Below are 23,973 nucleotides of genomic sequence, written 5' to 3'. Positions count from 1 at the left end.
TAGTGAGTTATCTACTTTGTATCCATCTTGTGTCGACGCAGTTAGTTACTGCTTCTTGTCTCCATTAGGATGCACGTGAGCGGACGGGCTGTTTTTGGATCAAAGCTCTCCAGAAATGTTACTCGTGCCGCCTCCTCCTCGCGGGTATTATTAGGGAGCTCAGGCCCGACCAGGGGCCCTCACACAGGCCCGACCAGGGGCCCTCACACAGGCCCGACCAGGGGCCCTCACACAGGCCCGACCAGGGGCCCTCACACAGGCCCGACCAGGGGCCCTCACACAGGCCCGGACGAGAGTACAACAAAACTTGGTTTGGGGGCCTTGGACACTTCCCGGCCCCGGGGAGGGGGCACCGGCCGCAGCTTGAGGGCCCCTGCCCGGGACTGGAGACGACAGCTCCGGCGCTGGGCGCAGCGCACACAGCGAGGGCCGCGCAGGCGTTCGGTCCCGTCTCCGGGCAGAGAGCCCCGAACCTCTGCCACTTCCTCCTCCTCCGGAGGCACAGGGTGCAGTGACAGGCCCGGGCCGTCCGAGGCGGATGCGAATTCTGCGGGGTCTCGCACCCCCCAGCCTCGGCCCCCACCCCCAGCGCCCAGAGCGGGCTCGCCCACAGAAAGCCATCTCGGAGGTCTGGCGGAGGGGGGCGGGGACGAGATGATCCCGGACCGCCAGCGGCCCCGCCCGACGCGATCACTACCCAGCCACCCAGCGCCCCTCCTCCCCCGCCGCGAGCTCAGGGCCGGCCGAGCGCAGCCCGCGCCCCGGGCGCACGCGCACTGGCTGCCCAGAGCCGCGCAGACGCAGGCGCACAACCGCCCGCTGCTCCCCGCTCGCGTTCCGCCACGCTCGCTATGGCGGTCCCGAGGACCTCCCTCTAGCCCCGCCCCTCTGTGACGCGCCGGGGATCACCTGACCCGGCTGCGGGGCTTCGGGGACAGAAGGGAAGTCGTTGCGGCCGGAGGGGCACTTCAGAAGCCTCCCTCTCCGCGGCTGCCGTCTCCTCCTGGTCTCCGCCGCCAGAGTCCCGCCGACACCGGCCCCGTCGGACCCGTCGAAGCCCGCTCCCCGCCCCCGGTCCTCCCCCGCCCCGCACGATGCCTTCGGAGAAGACCTTCAAGCAGCGCCGGACCTTCGGTAGGTCCCGCCGCGGCCCCGGAACCCGGGAGGCCTACGGCCGGGGGCGGTGAGGGGGGGGCGCACCTCTGGGACCCCAGGCCGCTGCCGGAGCCGGCTGGGCTCCCTGCCCGCTTTTTCCCGGCCGCGGGGATCCGCGCCCTGCTGGGCCTGGGCTGCTTCCGCGCCCGGGAGCTGCTCCCTTCAAGTCTCGAGTTTCCTCGTCGCTCCCCCGCCCCCCCCCCAACGGCCGTTGCCCTCGCCTCGGGGGGTGGGGACCCCAGGCCGGGGGCGGCCGAAGCCAGGCTGGCCGGGCGCCAAGCGGCACTGTCCGGGGCGGCGCTCGCTCGGGGTCTCCCGGCGGAGGCGCTTGGTGGGCGCTGGGTGGGACGGATGTCAGCCCTCGGGCCTGGCGCTGTGCCCTGCGGGGCTGGGAAGTTGACAAAGAAAGCCCCGTCGGGGCGTGGACGTGCCCGGGACCGGGGAGCCGGGCCGGGTCCGCCGTTTCTCCGGCCTGCTCGCAGCGTCCGGTGCCGGTCCCGAGATGCTGGGCCCCGGGTTCAGGGATAGCTTCTTGTCCCCAAGAGTGAGAGTCTGGCCCTTGGCTAGCAGAGGACGTGGTTCGGCGACATTGACCCCTTATTCACCAGGAAGGCAAGGGGTCACTCCTCGCCGAACTCGGTGCCGCCGGGAAAGGTTAGAACAAAATCACAAATCCACTACGACCTAGATAATGCGAATTTGTGCTTTTGTATGTCATGTGGCCCCCGAGGCACCTGTTCCTATTTGGACACCTCTAACCCCGAGCAGTGAGGTTAAGTTAACTTGCCAGGCTTTCTGTGATGAAAGCCTCGGTGAAAACGACCTTAAATACAGGATGGTTTGGAGCCTCTTTACAGGTTAGATTTTCAACAGGTAGTTTGGTTCCTTATAAATTAACTGTTAATTTGACAAAGTGGTAGGAATATCGTAGATACCAGTCTGAGGTGGAGTAACTGCTGATGAAATACTTTTGAGGTTGAAATAAACCCTTTGTTTTGGTCACTAGTTGTTACCTACCTAAGGATGCTTTGTTGTGAAAGTACTGTGGTGGCTATTGTGAGAATCCTTATACCCACAGCTCTTTAGGCTGTTTTCCTTTTGTGTCTGAAATTGGGCTCTTATTTTTAGCTCCTGTAGTATCTCCATACTGTTTCCCTGAAGATTTGACTGGAACCAGAAGCCATAATTGATTTCACTTGGAAAAAAAAGTCTTGATTACAATGTTTGCTGTAATAATGATGAAAAAACAATGGTAGTTTAGTCCTTTTTGAGGAAGGTAATTTGTGTCAAACTAGAAGCAATGCTGAATATAAAACGTATGTGAATCTTTTATAACCCCCTACCAAAGAGCTTTACAATCTATCTCCTACAGTAGTGTCTGGCACTTGGTAGGAGTTTAATAAGTATGTTTACTGTTTGACCTTGGAAGTCCCCTCTTCTGATACTGCTGGAAGACCTCTTTAAGTATTCTTTCCGCTCCACAAAGAAAGTGAATTTTATTGTGTCCACTTTTGTCTACTATGATTTTGAAGACTCGGGAAAAGCTCAGCATTCGGTTGCAGGTTCTTTTACAAAGCATTTAATTTTTTTTGTGCTTGAAGCACAAAACAAACTTTATAATTGTAGCCTGCCAAGCCCAGAACAGCTTCTAAAGTACTGAGTGAGTTAGCTGGGTCAAGACATGACTTCATTTATTAGAAATTACCTTCATTGACCTTTATGAGCTATTACTTAGTACATGGAAGAAAGAATCTTCAGAATGACAGATTTTCTTTGGCTTCAAATGGCTTCTCCCCACTACTTTCCTCCCCAACCTTTCACTAAGACTTCGATTGGGGCCGAGTCTCATGCAAGAAAAGCCATCAGATTTCATCCACCCTCTTCTGGGTGGAGCATAAAACGTCAACAGCTTTTGGCTCTCAAATCTTTGCTTTCCCACTCCTGTCAGCAATCTCAATCACAGGTATTAAATTTATCCAGGACATAAGCCAACAAACATTTACTTACTACTCTGCAATTCATACTGTCAAAAGCAGTCTTTATTATTTACAAAACAGATCTTATTTTTATTGTAGCATGCATACAAGGAGACTGGAATTTGTCTTTTTGTATTGTGATTTGGGCATAGTAAAATTTAATGACTGCTGAATTTGCTTTGATTGAAAATTAGTTTTCCCTTTACTATATATAAGCGAGTTGGTTCCATAGCTCATTTTTCTGGAACTTCTTAAAAGGCTCTTCTAATAGCTTTATGGTATTAAAGTATCAAATATCACTTAATGGCTAATGCTTTTCCTTAATCCTGATGGTGGTAAATTTGAATCCAAAGGCTGATAATTTTGTGGGATTTGTAGCTGTCAGGCTTAAATTGATTCCTTAACTTGGAGGAATCTTCAAGAGACCAATAATACACTTAAGTGCAGACTACTGAACTCTAAGATTGGATCACTACATTGCTGTAGTCTGAGTTTCCCCACAAGTGAATGATATTAATGGAGATAGAAAACTGGTGTACAGAATCATTGATGTTTTGCACCTTTATGGCCGATCAAGTACCAGAACTTGGGCAAAAATATTTAAGAACAAAAACTATACTTTGTCAATGGCTCAAATTATATATTCATGAAGATAACAGGTCTTAAATTTAAACCATAGTTTTGAATTGTCTTCTGATGCCAATATTTTCTAAAATAATTTGCCTGAGAAACAATTTAATAAATTGTACTTGAATGAACAAAATTTCACCTACACTTACTGATAACTCCCACTTCCTTCTATTGTATCCTGTTTTACTTAGTAAAAGACTAGTTATACTTAAACAGCGATGCTAATGTAAATGTCTGCATGGATTTCTGCTCCAGGCTTAATTAGTCTCTTTCAGGTTGGGAGTAACTGCTGCCAAGAGTAATTGAATTTGAGCTCACCCAGTTATGTTTTGGATATATTTTCTTCCAGCAAGTGACTATATACAGGAGCTTGGGAAACACTTGGTGTAGTTAGTAGAAACAAGCCTTGGATTCGCTGAGAATCTGGGTTCGAATTTTGCTTCTTTAACCTTTGATAAGACTCCTTTGCATTTGATCTTGTGTAAATCAAAGATTAGGGTTAGAGAGGATCCCCAAAATTGCTTTATCTGAATCTATGATCCTAATAGGGAGTTAACTCACTTTGTGAAGTAATAGTAACACAGCTTTATGAACTACATTTCATTCTACTTCAGATATACTAGGAGAATTTAAAGGAAACTTTACTTGAATCCTTTGTTAAAGTAGGGATTAAAGCAAGAAATCTTTTTAATATGAATAATCAGTCCCTGTTTTATCTGATAATGGTGGTTGAAAGAGATGGAGGGAAGCTACATTACTAACTGGAGAGCACATTTGGTTGAATGTATATTTGGGATATTTTTATTAAATGATTTAATTTAAAGGATCTAGTATCTACTTGGTAAAGAATTATTCTGGCCTGAAAAGGTTCCATTGAAAGCCAAAAGAAGAAAAAAAAGAAACCTGACTATGCCAAATTGAGGGAAGCATATGCTTTCTCACATTAGGGTCTTTTCCTGATTTAATTTAGAGCTTTGTTGTATTTCTGTCCTACAGTGTTGATTTTTGTTATTGATGTAGTGAACAGAGTATTGATAAAAGATGAGTCGGGGAAGGCAAAAGATTGCCATCTTGAGGGAAGTCACTTCTGTAAAATGGGGATTAGTCATTTTCTGCTACATTTTGGTTAACATTGCAAAATGCAGAACAAAAAATTCAGCTGTTGTGAACAGTAACTGATCCAACCATTCTGGAGAGCAATTTGGAACTATGCCTGAAGGACCATCAAACTTTTGGATTAAACCCTCTGATCCAGCAGTACCACTGTTAGGTCTACATCCTAAAGAGCCAAAAAAAGGGATCTATTTACACAAATATTCATAGCAGCTTCTTAAAAAGGTAAATGCCTTTAAAAAAAAAAAAAGGGATGCCCATCCGTTGCGGAATGGTTAAAACAAATGGTCTGATTTCTGATAGAATATTATTGAGCATGAGGAGCAGGACGATTTCAGAAAAACCTGGAGTGATGTTCATGATGAAATGAACAGAACCAGGAGAATGTTGTATATAGTAACAGCAATATTATTCAGTGAAGAATTGTGAACAACTTGGCCATTCTCAGCAATATAGTGATCCAAGACAATCCCAAAGGATTAATGAAGTATATAGTATCCATCAGTCCCTGGGGGGGAGGGGGGAGGGAAATGATTGAATACAGACTGAAAGCATATTATGTTTCACTTAATTCAAGTCGTCTTGCCCAAAGTGACTAATTTGAAAATGTTTTTACATGCTTGCCACAAACCTGTATCTGTTTGGAGGGAGAAGAGATAAAATTGGGAACTCATGATTAAGTAAACTCACGATATGTTTACATGTGTAATTTTTAAATGACTGGAATACAGCCACTGGCCCTGCCTTTCACCCCATCTAACCAACCAACCAACCAACCCTGCATCTTGAAACTTTTTGTAACCATTCAGAATATATTGGATATATTGGAAGAGAACTCTGTAAGTTCATAATGAAGGTGGGGGGAGATCATCCTAGGGACATTCTAGGTCAGGAAACTAGTTTTAGAGAGTCCCTTTTGATTTTCTTGCCCCATAATTTTTTTGCTTCCTACTTCTAACATTTATGGTATAACCAACATCCTTTTAAGTACCTCTTGAGACACTGAATTAGGAGTATAGCAGTTTGAATGAAACTTTAATAATTAATTTAATAATTTTGGGGTGTGAAATATGCTTAAGTAGAGCAGAGATAGGGAAGGGTATCAAATACATATTGGCTATTTTAGAATGGATGTAGAGTGTATTTTTCCACTTTCCTTTATGACCTCTTAAGCTGAGGACCATTTTTTAAAATGCTATCTATAGGTTAGTGGTATAGTACTGCCTTAACTTCTATTTTGGCTTAAAAGGTTTTTGTGAGCTGTTCCAGGGGATACTTTTGGAACAAAGCTGGTAAAAATGTAAAAAAAATCAAATGGTAATGAGTTAGATATAAAAGATTTCCATGATGTCATTGACTCTTTCTACTTTTATGTGCTTCAGAGGTGATGGTCCCAAGGCTAGCAATTGTATCTGAGATCAGAAATTTACCATTTTGATATCATTTTGAGGACATGGTGGCAAACTGCACACATTTTGGTTTAATTTGCTATTGGAACAAAAACTATTTAAAAACCCAAATATTAATTAGCTTCTTTATGCCTTTTCCTCTTTCTCCTACTTGTTTTTCTTAAGGGCTGTTTGTTAAGAAAACTAGGAACAGCAGGAGGAAAAATTTCTTTGAACTTATGAAATTTAGGATGGATTCTTCTAACACTGTAGGGAGATGAAGCTGATACTTGGTGTTTGAATGGTCTCCATTTTGTGTTCTACAGTACAAGTACTTTGCCTATCACCTGTTTTTATTTACACTGCTTGTCTCCAATGTCAAATATACAGATGTCTGGAAAATCTAGCCTGTTGGCCATTGCATAGAACAGGTAGGAAGACTAAATTTCAGGGCTAGGCATGTATGGATAGGGGATTAAAGATAATATTTGTATATTTTGAACATAGCACTTTAAATGAAATCTTCCCTATTTACATTTCAAACTTTATTTTGCCTATATGTATTCATTCACTTTTTACATATCTCCATATGATTCATGTTGGGTGAGGGAAAGATCAGAAAAGGGGGGAAAAAAGGGGAAAAGTGTTTGATAGAATGTGTTCTCTATGGATACTGATAGTGTTTTCCATCCAGTTTGGAATTGCATGGCACTAATGATTTTTGTCTCCTTGGCAGAACAAAGAGTAGAAGATGTGAGACTCATTAGAGAGCAGCATCCTACTAAAATACCGGTAAGTAAAGCTTTGTTAGGGAGGGGGAAAAAATGCTTTTTCAAAGTTGTGATTTAGATAGAATTTATCATTTAACCATTTATTTTGGACATGTTACTATCTCATAATTTTTAGATAAATACTCACCATTGATGTAGTTATGTTTATATTTCTGGGGCTTCACTTCTGATTAGAGTAAGGAAAATCTGGGCAAGGACTGGTAGACTGTTGATGTGAGGTACTAGGATTTCTGCTTAAACAACTTTTTTTTTTACTTTTTAGGAGCTACATAGAAAAGGCATTGTTATCTTACAGGTTCTAGCACAGGGAATTCTTGTGCTGAACTCCCTTCTCTAGAGCTGTGGTTAGAAAAAATCAAAACTTTGAGATAGTATTATCCTTTGGCCTTCTGATCTTTGGGTTGTGTTCCTGATTTGTTTCATGCAGGAAGAGGGTTTGGGAGAAGGAAAGGGAGAGATGGAGAGGGAATGTTTTCTACATCCTACCCAGTGTTATTTCGGCCTTTTTTTTTTTGGTCTTAATTTTGGATTAATTTGCACTCAATTGGAGGATATTTATGAGCAGTGGTCTCTGACTCATTCTTAGTACTTAGTACTTATCAAGATAGAAAAATCTCTTGGTATATGTGGAAAATAGGAATGTTAAAATGTTAAAACACAATGCTATTCTGGTTTTCAAAAAGGTGATGGGGGAAGGAATCTGTTTATAAAATGTGAGCTCTTTGAATTGATTATGGCCTTTTGTTTGAATCAGCACCTTACTACGTTACAGAAACTTTGTTTTTGAATATATTCCTGTGAACTTGACTTGATTCTTGGCAAAATGGCCAATGATATTGGGGAGAAGTGGTCCAGGTGAAGACTAATTTTTGGATAGGTTTACTAAAGTCACAGATTAGGGAACTATTTGTAGATTGTTGGAAGTGAATTTCACCTTTATAGAGTAGTTATGTGGCACTCCTTTGATTTAGTGGTCATGGTTCCATAGACCAAGCTTTTCTGAAGATTTATTCTTTGACTCAGGATGTTATCTTTCCAGTTGACCCTCCCCTTTTTGTCTTTGCTTGATGCTGTGGAATGGCCAATTTGGCTTAATTCTGGAAAAAAGTATTGATTGTTGAAATAAAGCATTGATTTATTTTCTTCCTGTTTTTAAGTGCAAGATTTTATTTAAAAAATAAAAAGCTATGGACAGATGCATCAGGAGAAATTTACTTGGAACATTTTGTGACTTTGGATTCTTCTAGAGATAACCGGTCATGGCTAATTTACCAAATATGGAGATTTGGCTATTCCAAAGAGCTTAGATATTGTCTACTCAACCCTCCATTCTGCTGTATCTGGGCCCTTGGATCTAGATCTTTCTCAACTCTTTTATATGCTAAATATACAGATAGAAGGCTTGTTACATTCACTGAGATATTTCAGTTTATTTTATTACTTAGAAAAAGCAGAGGTTCACTATGGAGAATTCCTTAACAAGTCAGTTTAAAGTATTTGACTAGGAAGTGATTTGACTTGCATGGGAGAGAAGACTAGAGCCAGCCAGTAATTTTTGATTGTTCAAATTTAGTTCCACATTTTTCTGAAGTTCTGTGTTTACAAAGTAAAAAGGCTTTTCCCTAGGGAAGCACACTTGTACCCATAAGGGCCTGTTTATGTTATTATTGTGAATGCTATTTTGTTTCTCTCAATGAAGTCCTCATTAATTCTCATTAAGAATTTTTAAAGTGTTTAAATGATAGGGTATTTGCAGCAGTTCCTTAAGAAGACAGTCTTAGTCATTAATTTGACTTAGTTGGCAATATCCTTGTTCTATCTTTGACAAAAGAACATGGTATATACCATATGTGCTTGTTAATTATAGATATCAATCTTCACAAAATACAGAAAGCATTTTTGGTGTGATACCAAAAGTATTATACAGTTACCTTTTTAAAAACATTTTTCTGTGTTTTTTCCCTTCTAGGTGATAATAGAAAGATACAAGGGTGAGAAACAACTTCCTGTACTGGATAAAACCAAATTCCTTGTACCAGATCATGTCAACATGAGTGAACTAATCAAAATAATTAGGTATTCAGTAATTCTTTTACACATTTTATATTCTAGAAGTTAAGATTCAAATATGTGCTTGCTAGTTTTCTATTTGCAGTTTACTAATGTTTATAAAGTTTAAAATAAGTTTGACAATATAAGGGAAAAAGTGAAGGCTAGGTATAGGCCAATCCTAGAACTAAAAGTTAATAGATGTATTGATAAACAAGAATTGACTACCTTTGGGCCAAAAAGATGCATATTTGAATCTCTTGGGCCATAGACATAATTTTCTGTCATTCTTACTCTACCCTTCCCACCCCCATTCTCACTTGATGTTGACACTAGTATTGAAACCTGGAGAAGTTGTCTCAAATAGAAATAGTGTCACTAATCCATAATCTGATTTAGGCTGCACTGGTTGGGAAGTGTTGTGGGCCACATGTTTAGATCTAGGAGTTATATAAAGGCCTTAAATTCTTAAAATGCTTAAATCGGCCTTTGTTCTTTTTCATTAGAAGGCGCCTACAGCTGAATGCTAATCAAGCTTTCTTCCTATTGGTGAATGGACACAGCATGGTGAGCGTCTCGACACCTATTTCTGAAGTGTATGAAAGCGAGAAGGATGAAGATGGATTCTTGTATATGGTATATGCCTCTCAGGAGACATTTGGAAAGAAATCTTCAGTGTAAGATCTAGTACAAAGCCTCTATACTAGAATTTTTTAAGCCCTCATCCAGGAAAAAAGGGATGTTACCAACTGAAATTGATCAGTTCATCTAATCACAGTCAGTTCACCAAAATAGAAGTATTACCTACCACCTTAGGGGTTTTTAGTAAGTTGTCTCTTGTATTACATGCATATGTAATAATACATGTTCATTTCCAAAAGCATATACAATACAGCTTTGGGAAACTCCTTTTTCACCTAGGATATCTTGTTTTTAAGTTTTAGGTTTAGAAACATAACTTGCATTCTAAGTTGCCAATAAAATGGACATTTGAATTGCTGTAGTGAAATTTTTTTTAAAATGGGAATTTCAATTCCAGTGGTAACCTTTAAGCATTTAGTAATGTAGGGAAACTGCTACTTTTATAGGAAGGTTTCTCTTTAAGTAGGCTTGTCAAATGTCATATCTATTATTTTTTTTTAAGTCCATTTACTATCAGTGGCTGCAGCAAAACAGGGTAAATGGGGGGCAAAAAAGTAGCTTATTCTGGAATTGATGCATAGATTCCAACTTAACTAGCAACTTCCTTGTTGTCACTTGTTTTCTATATAGTCATACAGAAACACCATGAATTCTATGGGTAAATTGAATCTCACTTTCTTAATGCTTGGTTTCCAAAAAGTTCCTTGATCACAAAGGGATGGTGTTTCTTATATTATGGATTTGCTCTGATTTAGAGACTGTCAAACAGGTGCAGCAGAATAAGTCTCTTCTGATGCTGTTAGAAACTACTACATCATCCCAGAACTTTGGAGCATTAAAATTCATTTTGCACTCCTTGCACCTTTTGGGTTAAGTCTATAGTCTGATTTGTTATTTCAAGTGGAAAAGTAACTGCTTCACTAAAATACTTTATTAAAATTTTAACCGTGTAAGCATACTTCAGATATTACTGTTATCATTATCATACAAACCCATCTGAGTTTACGTGCATGTCATTTTGTAAAGGAGAATGTAGCAAAGGGGTAAAGCTGCTTTCAACAATGTCAGTTTATTTAATATCTTGAGTAAAGAATTATTTAAGTGCTTCCTGCTACTTGCATGGGGTGTTGACAACTTATTTTCATGGAGTACCACAGAAAGTTCATTGTTACGGCACTTGGACTGAAGTATGTATGTAGCAGATCAGCTAAATTACCCTTGTATGATTTAGATGTGTGTGAAATATCTACAACTTTTAGTGAAAGTTATTTACCATAATGGGAAAAAAAGCAATATTATTGCATCTTGGCACTATAGTTAATAAATGTATACAACTTGTTTGCCTATGTTTACCTTCTGCATGCATCTGTCCATAGTGCTAAATTTTCATGACTGTTTTTACTGCTATGTAAATTCTTAATCAACCTGTCTTGTTAGGTTGTATAAGATGTTCATGTTTAACAAAACACCTGACATCAATCTTGTAATTGCTGTGTGATCAGTAAGGTTCCTGTAAAATATGTTGCTTTTTTTAATTTAATACAGTGTGGATAGGGATGAATTATATCCCAAATTAAACTGAGTGGTAGTTTTATTTCTAGGATGTTTAAAACAGTAATGTTGATCAGAAGGATAAAAAAAAACATACAATGGGATTAATAAGAGGATTAAAGTGAAAGATTCTAGAATGTCACATCCTATCCACCAAATATGTAAAAAGTACACCCTTTGAGCTGGATGTCTGATTCAGGGTTGTTCAAGGAATGAACACTTGAGAAGTAAAAGGGTCAAGATCACTGCGTAGTTTGGAATAGCAAAAGCAGTGGGGAATTGGAGGTGGGAGTGACAGCGAAGTTAGGTACACACAAGGAGCACCACTACTGCTCTTACCTGACTAATCTGAAATGAGAAAATGGCTCATGGAAAATCTGGTACAAGTTCTAGTAACCTAGTAAGACACATTAGTAGACAGTTTAAAACAGCCCAACTAGTTTTAGCCCAGTTAAAACTGATTTGAATCACATAATTCTGTCCCACAGGATGATCATCGCAGAGTTTGGCTGTCCATAATAAATAAGTAGCTATAAAAGTACACTGATTACTGAATTCCATACTAATCATGCTATTCCCCATGTTTCAGCCCCACTCTAACCTCCAAGTAAGCCCTTGGTCTGGTTTGGCCCATAGATAGCTAGGCATTTCTGAGTAATGTTAGTTTTGGAAAGGGAACTTTTTGAGTCCAGAAACAGCATAACTGGCTTTTCCTTTTTTTTTTTTTTTTTTTTTTTTCATTGGGTTTTTTCCTGAGGGAGATGGGGAAATATGTACCAAGTATAGTAAGTAGGCTACTTAAGATAAAGATTTTTCTACTACTGCTTTTTAGAAAACTTTTAGACTATTTCATTTCCCAAGGCCTCTTAACATTCCTTAGTCAAATTACTTTTTACATTATATAAACAACAAGCAGCAGTAGGCAGCATCTCATGGGGGAGGGGAAGAAGGAAGACTGGTTTGCTTTGTGTCATACATACCCTTTCTTGACCATATACATTGACCTCAAGCCATCTTGGATCAACTACAGTAATAATTCAGCTAATATGTGTGCCTAGATTTCAAAGATGTTCTACTGAAAATTCTGTTTAATATTTAAAAGCAGTTAATTAACATTCCACTTGCAAAAATCTAAGATAGGAAAGTTGTTAGGAGTCAATGACTCAATGACCTGAAGACTTTGAAATGTCTTTTTTCAAAATAAGATCTTATTCAATGGCACACTAAACCTGTTTTTAATTTTTATTTTCAGTACATTAAATTTACTCATAAAAACATTCTAAAAATGTACAATTTTTCCTTTTTAACAAAGTATAATAAAACATAAAAACCCCAATAACAGAATACTTGACATTTACAGTTCAAAATCAAATTAGCGGAATATTAAATATTTACAAAACTATATTTTTAAAAAATATTTATAAAGTTACATGCATTTGTAGAAGTGACAAAATAATGGCTCAAAAATGGGAAAATTTTCCTTCATTCCTAACATAAAATTATGTCCAAGAGTCTGAAGTTTAACTTGTACTTGAGTACATAAGGTTTGCTTTCACATTCAGTACCAAATGCCTTTTGCTATTTGTATGAACTTATAAACATGTAGAAAATTTGATGAGGGCTGTTAACAATACACATGTTTTATGTGGTTACATCTGGGGATTGATTACCTTTGCTCCATTCCCTCAAAGTTAATATTGTAGTAACATTTACCTTTGGCCTCAAACCAGCACAGTTTATATACATACATATATATATACACACACACATATATATGCACATATATGAATATTGCAAGTGTTACAGTTCAATATGCTCATTTTCATTAAGACCCTTGGGATTTTTTTTTAAACAATTAAGCCTTCCTTCAGAATCCATGGCTTTCAATGTAAACTATTTGATTTGTTCTTTGGGACTAATCCACAGTGAACAACTATGGACAACAAAACTCACTTATGCACAAGGATTATTTTTCTTGGTGAAAATCGAGTTAGGGGTTTTCCCCCTACTAATTTAAGACTTTCCGACATTAATGGCACCAGTTATATCAGTATGTAGAACTAGCAAGGCCAAAACATTGAAAAAAAAGCCACTTATGTATCAGGGATGACAATGGCAGGGAACTATTCACAACCAAATTTTTGGCAGGTGCTTGATAGTAATCCAAGTTATTAAAAAAAGGATTGGAAGCCTATATACTGTGCTCAGAAAGATTAATGACTTGATATAGCTGAGTGATATTTTGGTAAAGTTACTACTACTGTGCCTCAATACATACAATTTGTAGTGTAAATGAACCATGTTGACCTCTTGCAATAAAGAATCTAGAGTTCTAAATATTTAATAAAAAATACTGAACCTATTTTAAGCCTTCTATTAACAAACTTGACTCCTAGAATCTTTTGTAGGGTACACACAATGCTGGTTTTATTTCCAATATTTCTAATCATAAAGTGTGTGTGTGTTTTAAAAGAATTTGTAGAAGTGCTAGCTCCCATGTACTTAGTACTCTTCAATAACCAGAAAGTTTTAACACTTTCTAGTTTTCTATACTACAATGAATTTAAAGTTAGAACATAAGGTAGTTAACTGTTCTTCCTTTAAAAAAAAGTATTTAAATAGTTGTTTTATCCCACACTGAATTCTACTTCAACCTGTACATTCCACTACCCCTCCCACCCTGCTTGCCTGTCAGAGCAGAAAAGGGTCAGGAATAAGTGGAGTGGGGTAGTGGTGCTTGAAGCTTCTTTAATACATGACAGACATACACAAAGAAGTGGCATTACCAACTACCTACCTGGTTGTTTCAGCCACTCTGAGATTGAGACCACAATTTAAAGCAAGATACTAAGAAACGGAAAGGGTTAAAGATGATCTGTGCCTAATAAGTAAAGACTCTTAATGAAATGCAAAAATGCTGTATGGGTTTATCTAATTTTGGCTTCTCAACAGAAATTCATAATACTGCTGACAAATACTCTGAAGCCACAAAACAGTGATTTGCTTTGGGAAAGCTCTCAAACACTGGTATTTTAACCATTTCTGCATTAAGAGTTCTTTGTTTACTCACGAAATTTTCCTAACTTAAAATGTCCTCATCTGACACAATGTATTGTAAACCCATTTTCAAACACAAGATTTTCTTAAAATGGCTACTTGAACTAATTTGGAAAACAATTATGAGCTGCTCAACTTGTGAATTTAAAATTTGCAAATCAGAGTTTTAATTTTGTAAAGGATTGAACTGTAGGTAAGTGGTTAATATGTACCAAACAAGTCAGAATGGCAACAGACACTTGACTCCCCCGATATTATCCATTAAAAATACAACTTACATAAATGAACATTTTTCTTTGCTATGAGACAGTCTCCAACAATGAATGACACTGTTGAAAATAGGGTTTACTTAAATACAATTTTGAAGTATTCGCTTAAAAAAAAGTTTGGCTTCCAGCACACATCCAGGCCACTGTACAAGGCCCTCAAAAATATTAAAAGTCGTAAACATCATTGAAAACTCTTCCTTTAACATAGTGTATACAGCATGACAAGTTGTTCCTACTGTCTAGAACTCTTTTAAGGCAAAGTTGCACTGTGTTAGTTCTTATCCTTCTCACATTTAAGTTTTATAGTTTTCCCAAAAGACCCAATGAAACATCCTCAAAAGCATTAGCAAACATCACAATTATTTCAGTATTGTAATACGGTGTAGCATAGAGCTGAAAATACAGAGGTCTGTAGCTTCTACATTGCATAGAAATAATTAATAAAATCTTGTATGTACTATTTTTTCACAAATTCAAATAAAACAACCTTTTTGCTTTGGTTTTCCATGAAGCTGGGAAACTGACCTCCAAAAATTTGAAACGAGTGTAGTTATCACTGCCATTTCCTATTACAATGCCTCTACATTGGAACCAATTCTATGGTGTTCTGTTCTGAGGCTGAAATACCCTTTCAAAATGGGCTGAACATTTTGAAATTTTCACATAAACTTGATGGAAAACCCTTGGATAACAGCACTTTGCCTTCTCAGTACATGTTGGTGATAATAGAGGTTTTTGAGCATTTAAGTCCTATTTTAGCAGAAAATTATCTTTGTTTTCTAATCCCTGACTTTCAAACCAAATGTTACCATTCCAATGGATAAAAATTTAGGAATCCATGGTGAATATAGTATTCACTTACAAAATTATGTGCATTTAGTGGGGGCTTCTTTCAAATTTTATCAAGTCAAATGATACATTCTAGGTAGCAAACAATTAACTAGTCTAAAAGTAACAAGAGGTTGACAGGAAAACTTTAAAGTCTTTTGCTCATTAATTATGAAATTGTACTATTGTTGAAATATCTGTCTCAACACCTCTGAATCCTTTAGCAGTAAGCCTTGGGGTAGTAGAAGTCAGCATTACATAAAAGAACGGCTTGCAAAAAGTCTGCTAACAGTGTTCAGCATCAGGTTGGTTTCAAACTCATTTACAAAAGTAGTGTAGTTAATATGTCTCTGAAAGATGGTTTCCACGTCTAATAGGAACAGGACTCAACGCTGTTTAATGTGTTAGGAAAAAAAAAAAGGTATTCTCAGAGCCATTATGACCCCGGCGTCTCTGGGACTTGGACCCTTAGGAAATTAAGTTCATTTTGCTGCTGGTCAGCGGTTTCTAGCTAATAAGTGTTGACAGTGTACATTTATGAACAGAAAGGACTGAAACTGCCACACATGTTTTACAGAGGGAAAGGAAAATATAAGATTGCTTTATTTGTGTAGTCGGCCATGTAGCCTGCTGGTGCCAATTCTTTAAGTGTGGGTCGTTTCTTTCTCTTGCACTGGTCTCAATACGCGTTAACATTGTCTACCAGAACTGCAGAGATTTTAAATCATTTTACATTCTTCTGTAGTGCAATCCTTAAAAATCCCAGAGATTAGTGCCTGACCACTTTAGGAAAAAAAAAAAGTAGACATTTTACCTAGCCCAGGGGTGTCAGAGTCCGACTGGCGAAACTCCACTTTGAAAACTTCAACCTCCGGCTCTCAATTCAGATCACACGTAGCTGCCCTGGAATTATGTTTCAGCCTAGAAGGACCAATTACGGCAATGCTCTTCAGTAAATGTGGATTTTTTTTTTGTGGTTTTTTTTTTTTTTTTTTTTTTTTTTTTGCATTGCAACAAAGAATGTAGGTGGTAAACTTCACCAACCATCTGTGATACCCACTAGGCAAGTCCTGACATCAAGCTCCAAACTAGGATTTTGGCAATCAATAAAATTGGGTATGATGTACCCCTAAGCTAGATTTTTTTTTCTATCCAGTCTAGTAAAGTAAAGCACCTTTGGATTAAAAATATTAAGCTCAACAGCAACTAGACTTCTCAGTTTTGTATTTAATTTTCCTTATGTCTCCATGGCTTAATAGTGTTCTGTTGCCAGAGAAAAATATCAATCTGTGGAGTCCAGACTTTCTGCTGGAGGGGCATATTTCAACCTAAAAGTACCTGGAGAGAGGGGGAAAAAAAAAGGGTCAAATTTGAATCACTGCATGATTATCACAACCAAATGATTTGTCAAAATGTAGTTGCACAGCAGCCAAGCTCCTCACCTTGGTGCTGGAAATCAATATCTATCACTTGGTCCCACCAAAAAAAAAAGTGGATTTTATTTTTACAAATTTATAAAAACAAAACCTTTTAATAATGTTGAACAAGATAAAACAGCTGCTTCTACCCTCATTTTAATAAGCTTTTTCTAAGCTTCAAGAAAGATTCTCATAGCTGGTATTGGGTCTGTTTAGGCATCCAATTAATTACATCTGGCATTCTGGAGAATCCTTAAAAATACTTAGTTAAAATGCAAATAAGGTCTAATAAAATTGGAAATAGTTTTGTTTACTGTTCTAGAAAAGACTGCATGCATCTACCCTACAAAGTCAGTATCTTGATCATAGGGGTTTAAGATGGTAGAGTAAATTTTAAATGCCCAGAAAATCCCCAAGTAACCCTTTAGTCAAATGTCAACAATTGTTTCCTTTTAACTTTTTACTGAAATGGCTAAAACAGAGATTGGTTTAAGATTTTTTTTCTATCTTCTGGTACACTACCTAAAAGAGTCAGTAAAAGAAGGCCGCCAGAAGAATGAGGATGAAGTACCCAAGGGAAAAAATGAAGAGAAGGGAAAGTATATTATGGGTCCCAGTAGGGGTGAAAAAATTAAGACCCATATTAAAAAAGTTTTTAAAGAGAAAATGATTTACTCCAACTTCAAAGATTAAGAATCATGGAATTATGGAGCTAGAAGAGGTACTAGAGATCATCTTAATCCAACTGCCTCATTTATAGATGAGGAAATAATCCTGGGTGAACCTAACTGCTCAAGGGTTACACAATGAATTAACAACAGAACTGGGACTAGAGCCCGTGACTCCTAATTTCCCAGTCCAATGCACTTTTTCACTAAAAAAACAGAACATAAAACTATTTAATAAATACATCACAACTATTTATTGTCTTTATGGACAGGTGAGGAGATAAAGAGAGGGAGATGAAAATTTAACTACAAGGAAAGGGCGACACAGATACACTCTTGGAGCTGGAAGTTACTGCAGAGATTAGCCTCCTAATTCTCTTTATAGCTTAAGTTGACCCAAGTGTCACACAATGAATTAGTGTCATAGCTAGGATATGAATCCAGGTTTCCTGACTTAAGACCTAAGTCTTACAGAAAAATGGAGGCAAGGTGAGGGAGACAAGGATCAAAGTGCAGAAGGGGAGAGGGCAAGAAGTAGAAAAATGAACAAAAATAAGGGCAAGGGAAAAGGATGAGAGGAAAAAAACACCTTCAAGTTGTAGTTTTTGGTGCACTGCAATTAGAGCCTTTTAAATTGGTACTCCATGTCTTCACTTCTAGGTCTAAGTCGGAATATATCATACCTTGAGGCTAATTCCACAAGTTAGAGAAGAAAGGTCAGGCAATTTTATGGGCTCAAAATTTCCCACTCTCACCTAAATGGTCCACAAAATATAGCCTAACTTGAAAGAATGCCTCTGTATGAGTTTCAGAGGCTACTCTTAATGGTTTTTAAACTAACACTTTGTACAGTAACTTTTTTTTCCAATCTACTATTGTCACTGGGTCAACTTTTTTAAAGAAAGAAAAGGAAATAATGTAAAACTAAAAAAGTAATGTTTTTCTAAGTAATGAGTTCCTAACAAACAGGTTTCTATACCAAGAGAATCTGAATGCACTTAAGAGACAAACCAGGCCCAATATAAAAATGCTACAACTGTCAATCTTTACCTTGACGATTGAAATCCATTGGTGGCTGCTTGCAGTCCTGAGCCCGGTGACCGGTGGCCCCACAGTTATAACAAGAAAGGTTTCCACTTTTTTTGTGGCCCGAACTGTTATTTCCCATCATTCCTTGGGCTTGGTACACCCCTGCTGTCCCTGCCATAAAGTTCTGCATTGGAGGAACTGCAAATGTGGACTGACCACTCAGGACAGAGTCTGGGGTTAAGTTACTGTTATAAGGAGAATGAACCACTGGGAAAGTTGTGCCGCTGCTGTACTGTTGTGTGTTGATGTAGCCATTGCTGCATAGGGGGTTGAAGGGCAGAAAGGGAAAAGTAAACATTGAAGGTCCTGAAAATGGGTGCTGAAAATAGTTAGCATAACTGACTGTCATACCACTTGAACCACAATTCCCACTACATCCACAGGAAGTACACACTATGCACCCTGGTGGCTGCTGCTGCTGTGGTGGCTGCTGCTGCTGCTGCTGCTGATGGTGGTGGTGGTGGTGATGGTTCTGATTTGGTACAGGAATGGTTCCTGTGGAGCCACTACTGCTGTTGCTGCTGCTGCTGCTGCTGCTATAGAAATTATTTTCTGTAACAGAGGAAAGTGTGGGGCTAGAACTGGGGGCAGGGCAGCTGGTCATGTTTGCCATGTTTGCAAATGAAGTCGATGGGTGGCTGTTGGAAGAGGCAGTATTGCCATTTGCACAAAAGCTGCCTTGCATCGGGGCCACTGGCATGCTGCTCATTGCAGAAAAGGCCACTTTGGTGTTGGCTGTGTACAGGGCAGTCCTAGGGTTTATTATTGCCGGGGGCACGCTTATCTGCACGTTATTTGAGCAGGATGTTTGTCCAGAAATTGCAGAATCAGCAGGAACAGACGAAGAGACCAGAAGTTTGATTGGTGGACGAGCTACGTGGAAGACAGTGCTAGACGTGACAGTAGCGGCAGTACTCGTTTCCACAACCAACGCTGGCTGCTGGGCTGTTTTTATCACTCTGTCCAGAGTGGAAGCATGGACAACTTTGGTCCGAGGACCAAAGGAAACTGTGGGTGATACTGAACTGCTTTCAGGAATCCCAGAAAGGACTTGCATGGGCTGGTGGGGAGAGGATGCAGGTAAGACTTCCATCATTGTATTTCCAAAACTCTTTTCCACTTTAATGCTGCCTCTTGGTCCAGATGCAACTTTATTTCTTTCTTCTAGAGACAAAAGTGAGTGCATAGAAGATGAAAGAAGCTTCATGTCTGTGTTTCCTCTTTCTGATTTGTGTACTGAATTTAGCATTCGAATAGGAGCTATGTGAGAGGCAGCTGCTGTCATCATTTGTGCTGGCAAGGGATGGTGGCCGGACGGGTTTGAGCCTGCATCATTCTGCACTGGTAGAACCTGAGCTGTGGGTCTGGCTGAACTTGAAGTGAAATGATTCAGTAACATTACTGGCTTCTCCTTATCTGAACCCTCCAAGTGAATTTCTAAACCTAGAGATGGAAACAGACCTATGAATATAGCTTCACTAGTCAGGTCAACACAAATTTAAGTATTGCTTGGATTCCTTACGTCTCTCATTTTCCTCAGCACTGTCAGAGCTTTCTTCTCGAGCCTGGATCCCCATTGGGCTAGAAGAGGAACTAGAATACTCTGAAGAGCTGCCTTCTCGGGGCATCTGATGAGCTGGTTGTTCCACATCCACACGTAGCTCTGGAGAAGAAAAGATTGATCACAGACTAAAGAATCATGCAGAAGCCAGTTTGTGGGCTATGCATTAAATAATGCAACTTGACAATTTCTTTACTTTTAAATGTTCCCAAATTCTCTTGAAGTTTGATAAAGCAGAACACCATAGAAGACAGCCCTTTAAAGCAATGACTACTGAAAAGATATGAAAATACATACATATGAATATGTCTAGAAATGTAGAAATGTGTGTTTTTTTTTTTTTTTTGTTTTGTTTTTTTGCTGAGGCAGTTGGGGTTAAGTGACTTGCCCAGGGTCACATAGTTAGGACCTATTAGGTATCTTGAATCCAAATTTCAACTCAGGTCCTCCTAACTTCAAGGCTTTATCCACTGCACTGTCTAGCTGCCCTATATGTGTGAATTTTTAAATGGTATAGAATTAAGATAGAATCTTAATCCATATATTTAAATTACATTGTAGTGGTTTTCTACAACATTTCAACTACTCTTAGATTTCATTTTGTAAAAAGATTAACTTTTTCCATCATGTGGAAGAATACTACCTTACGATAATAAAGATGTATTTTTCATTTCCTCAAAGTTAGTACAGATAAGATCAGGTAATTAACTGATGGTAGTCAATTGGAGAGAAATGAAACTCTGGGGATGCTACTTCTAACTAGAAATAACTAGGTGACACAAGATGGGGGGAAGTAGGGGTGGAAAAGAACATTACATTAGCTCCTAGAAACAATTAGGTGGGGGGAGAGGGAAGGGAGGACAGCTAGGAGTACCAGCCCTGAAGTCAGAAGAACCTGAGTTCAAATGTGACCTCAAACACTTAATACTTCCTGTGTGACCTTGGGCAAGTCACTTTACCTCAATTGCCTCAGGAAAAAAAAGAAACATTTGGGAGAGTTATTTACTATTTTTAATTATTGTTTATTTTATATTAATCAGTCATATAATAAAAATGACAGATAATACAAGATGCACTCTCCTCTTCACCTCTTACTGGATGGTCCTAGACTGCCCAGGACTTATTTAACTTGACTACTTAAACCACTAAAGGCTTAAGGACCTTTAAGAACCCCTACTAAAAACTTAAGATTCCTGGGCCTTTCCTTCTGCTCTAAAGCGAAACTTTCTTTTATGTCTTATTTCCCTGAATTGGGATTTACTTCTTGTGAACAGAATCTATCTAGCTTTTCCTATTTGTATCCTCAGCACTTAATGTAGTACTTATTACAAAATGCTGTGTGTGTGTGTGTGTGTGTGTGTGTGTGTGTGTGTGTGTGTATGGGGGGGGGGGGGGGGGGGGGAGAAAGAGGAGAGAGAGAGAGAATGTCTTCATTTGTTTGTTTTTGTTTTGTTTTGTTTTTAATCAGAATTCCTCTTTTACCACTGCAGGACAACCTCATGCAGTCCTGTGCTTTTATTAGCAGCTCTCCAAGAAAGTAATGAAACTACAAAGTAGTTAGTATTTGTAATTTTATTAGTTATGCTAACTATTTTATATCATAAAATCCCCTAAAATTTAGCTGGTAGCTAGTAAATTTCAATGGACTTCTCAGGGAGTCAATTGGCTTTTTTTTAATTACCATGAAAAATTATTAATTAAAAATACTTTTGTTTTAAAAAGTAGGGACAAAATTTCCACTTAAAATATTTACCTGCAGCATGGTTTCCACGGATGGTTTGTATAGGTCCTACATGGCTAGTAGGGGGAACTCTGGCTACACCACTATTGGTTACTGAAGATGGTGTAGAGGGATTCAGGCACCGTTTTTCTGACTTTTCCCTAGAAAAAGAGAAGCAACTTAATCACTAGTCACTTAAGAATCTCATGCAATCCCCAAATTTTGCTTTGAGGGACAATGTAGCATAGCTAAAACACAATGGAAGCTGTTGTACCAGCATGTACTAAGCTGGCTTAGATGATCTCTCAAGTCCCTTCAAGTTCCATAATTTTTCCCCCACTAGCCCATGTAAATACTTTGCCAGAAAGTGGTCTTTCACTGTATCATGGATCCTGTCAAAAGCAAAGTCAAAATCAAAAAGTTCAATTCCACATCTACTTATTATGTAAGTCACAAATCTTTTTGAGTTTTAACATCCTCATTTATAAATTGGGCATAATCCTACTTTTACTACCTATGTTGCTGATTTATTGTGGAAAAAAATGATTTGTAAATTGTAAAGTATTACAAAACTATTGAAATTGTATTTTGGGATAATATTTCTTCATATAATTTTATTTTTAAAAATTATTATTGAAGTATTTGTTGATATGTTTTTACATGACTTTAATTTCCAGCTACATCTACCTTCCCTCTCCTGAAAGTGGCATTCTTTGTAAACAAAGAATAACAAACAGTTATTATTGGCACATATTTCCTAAGAAGGAGATGTCAGATGGGTAGTCAAGATGAAGATTAAATCAGTCCTTTCAATTATTTTCAAATTCACCATTAATGATATCTTACATGAGATGTATTTGCAGTATTTTATAAGAATTAATTTAATTATTATCCATATTTTAAATGGATAAATATTAAAAGCAAATAAAGCTTTTATCCTGTAAAGCATTCTGAAGAAAAAAGTCAATCATTTAGACTATTATAAATCAAGAATGGCTTTCATGCTTACTTTTCTAGCTCCAGTTGAGTCTTGAGCTTCTTCTTTGCACCCATTGTCAGGGATTCAAATTTATTCAAATCTTCCTCAGTCAGGCTCAAAAACTTACAAGAGAAATAAAGTAAACAATCATTATAAATCAGACGTGGATTCTGAAAGAAACCATGATGGTGAATTTAATTAATAGTCACTTTATGCCATCCCAATGACACTGGAGAATTAAGATGGCCAAACACCAAGAAATGTGTGCTGAGTCTATGGTTCTGAAGTTTCAAGGAATGAACCTCTAACCTGGGTAGGGGTTGAGAATTTGAAAAGGGCCCCTTCACTGAGCGAATTCATAAAAAGGTCAGTGACTAGCTACACAATGCCACATGCACCTCAAGTTATAGCTTAATCTTCACTTGTAAAAGTAAAACTAAGCAACTGGTTTTTTTATCTCATTCCACCATCACCACACCCCCAACCCTCCCCAAAATGTGTAACAACATATTTTTATTTTATTGCTTCCTAAATTATAACTAACTTACAACTAAATTATAATCACCTACGTACCAGCTTTTGTATTTTCTGTCCCACACGGAGAGGGTTTGCAAGAAGGAACGCCTTGATAAACAAGCTCCATTCCTCTCAAAATGATAAAAAGTTTTTAAAAGATACAGTTCCCTATTTATAAAGTGGCACTTGTCACAAGCAAATAGATGCCATCTAATAAGAATGATAAGCTATAGACTAAATATTAAATAACAACAACAAAAAAGACCCAAATCTTTAGGATAAACTTGGCATTTTCAACTTAAGAATTTAAATCAAAAGTTTCAGAGAACCATAATTAGTATAGTTTAGCCTTTTCTTCCTTTTCAAGGACGTGAAAATGAAACACAGAACAGATTATTTAGTAAATTAATTTAATTAATCTCCCCCAAAACAATTTTTAAGTTCAAATAGAATGTGTGTGTGGGAAATTAAACTAATCTAAAAATCCTCACATCACTTTTAGCCAGTAGAGGGCAGTAAGAGTTCACATAATTGGTTTAATTTATTTTCTAATTATCTAATACCAAAGCAATA

At 38.5% G+C, this 23,973-nt stretch overlaps 2 protein-coding genes across 3 annotated transcripts in view; one reads left to right on the top strand and one right to left on the bottom strand.

Annotated features, from left to right (window-relative positions):
• The first annotated feature begins 833 nt into the window (after positions 1-833).
• On the top strand, positions 834-11,416 carry MAP1LC3B (microtubule associated protein 1 light chain 3 beta). Its single transcript, XM_031950170.1, has 4 exons — positions 834-1,134; positions 6,999-7,054; positions 9,023-9,129; positions 9,609-11,416. The coding sequence occupies exons 1-4, from the start codon at positions 1,095-1,097 to the stop codon at positions 9,781-9,783; spliced, it is 378 nt and encodes a 125-aa protein (XP_031806030.1). The 5' UTR covers positions 834-1,094; the 3' UTR covers positions 9,784-11,416.
• A 1,085-nt stretch (positions 11,417-12,501) lies between these two features.
• ZCCHC14 (zinc finger CCHC-type containing 14) overlaps positions 12,502-23,973 on the bottom strand; it is a 111,594-nt gene continuing 100,122 nt past the window's right edge. The window contains exons 9-13 of one of the 2 annotated variants that reach the window (XM_031950169.1): positions 22,915-23,006; positions 21,939-22,066; positions 20,147-20,287; positions 18,586-20,067; positions 12,502-16,370 (exon numbers count right to left, since the gene is read on the bottom strand). In XM_031950169.1, coding sequence (XP_031806029.1) covers positions 16,366-16,370; positions 18,586-20,067; positions 20,147-20,287; positions 21,939-22,066; positions 22,915-23,006 — 1,848 coding nt within the window. In that variant the 3' untranslated portion in view covers positions 12,502-16,365. Of the gene's footprint in view, positions 16,788-18,585; positions 20,068-20,146; positions 20,288-21,938; positions 22,067-22,914; positions 23,007-23,973 lie in introns of both variants that reach the window. The other variant, XM_031950168.1, reaches the window with a different exon arrangement.

This window comes from Sarcophilus harrisii, chromosome 2, assembly GCF_902635505.1.
Source record: "Sarcophilus harrisii chromosome 2, mSarHar1.11, whole genome shotgun sequence".
Lineage (NCBI taxonomy): Eukaryota > Metazoa > Chordata > Mammalia > Dasyuromorphia > Dasyuridae > Sarcophilus > Sarcophilus harrisii.
The sequence above is the reverse complement of the archived record's forward strand: the minus strand, read 5'-3'. Positions and strand labels throughout refer to the sequence as shown.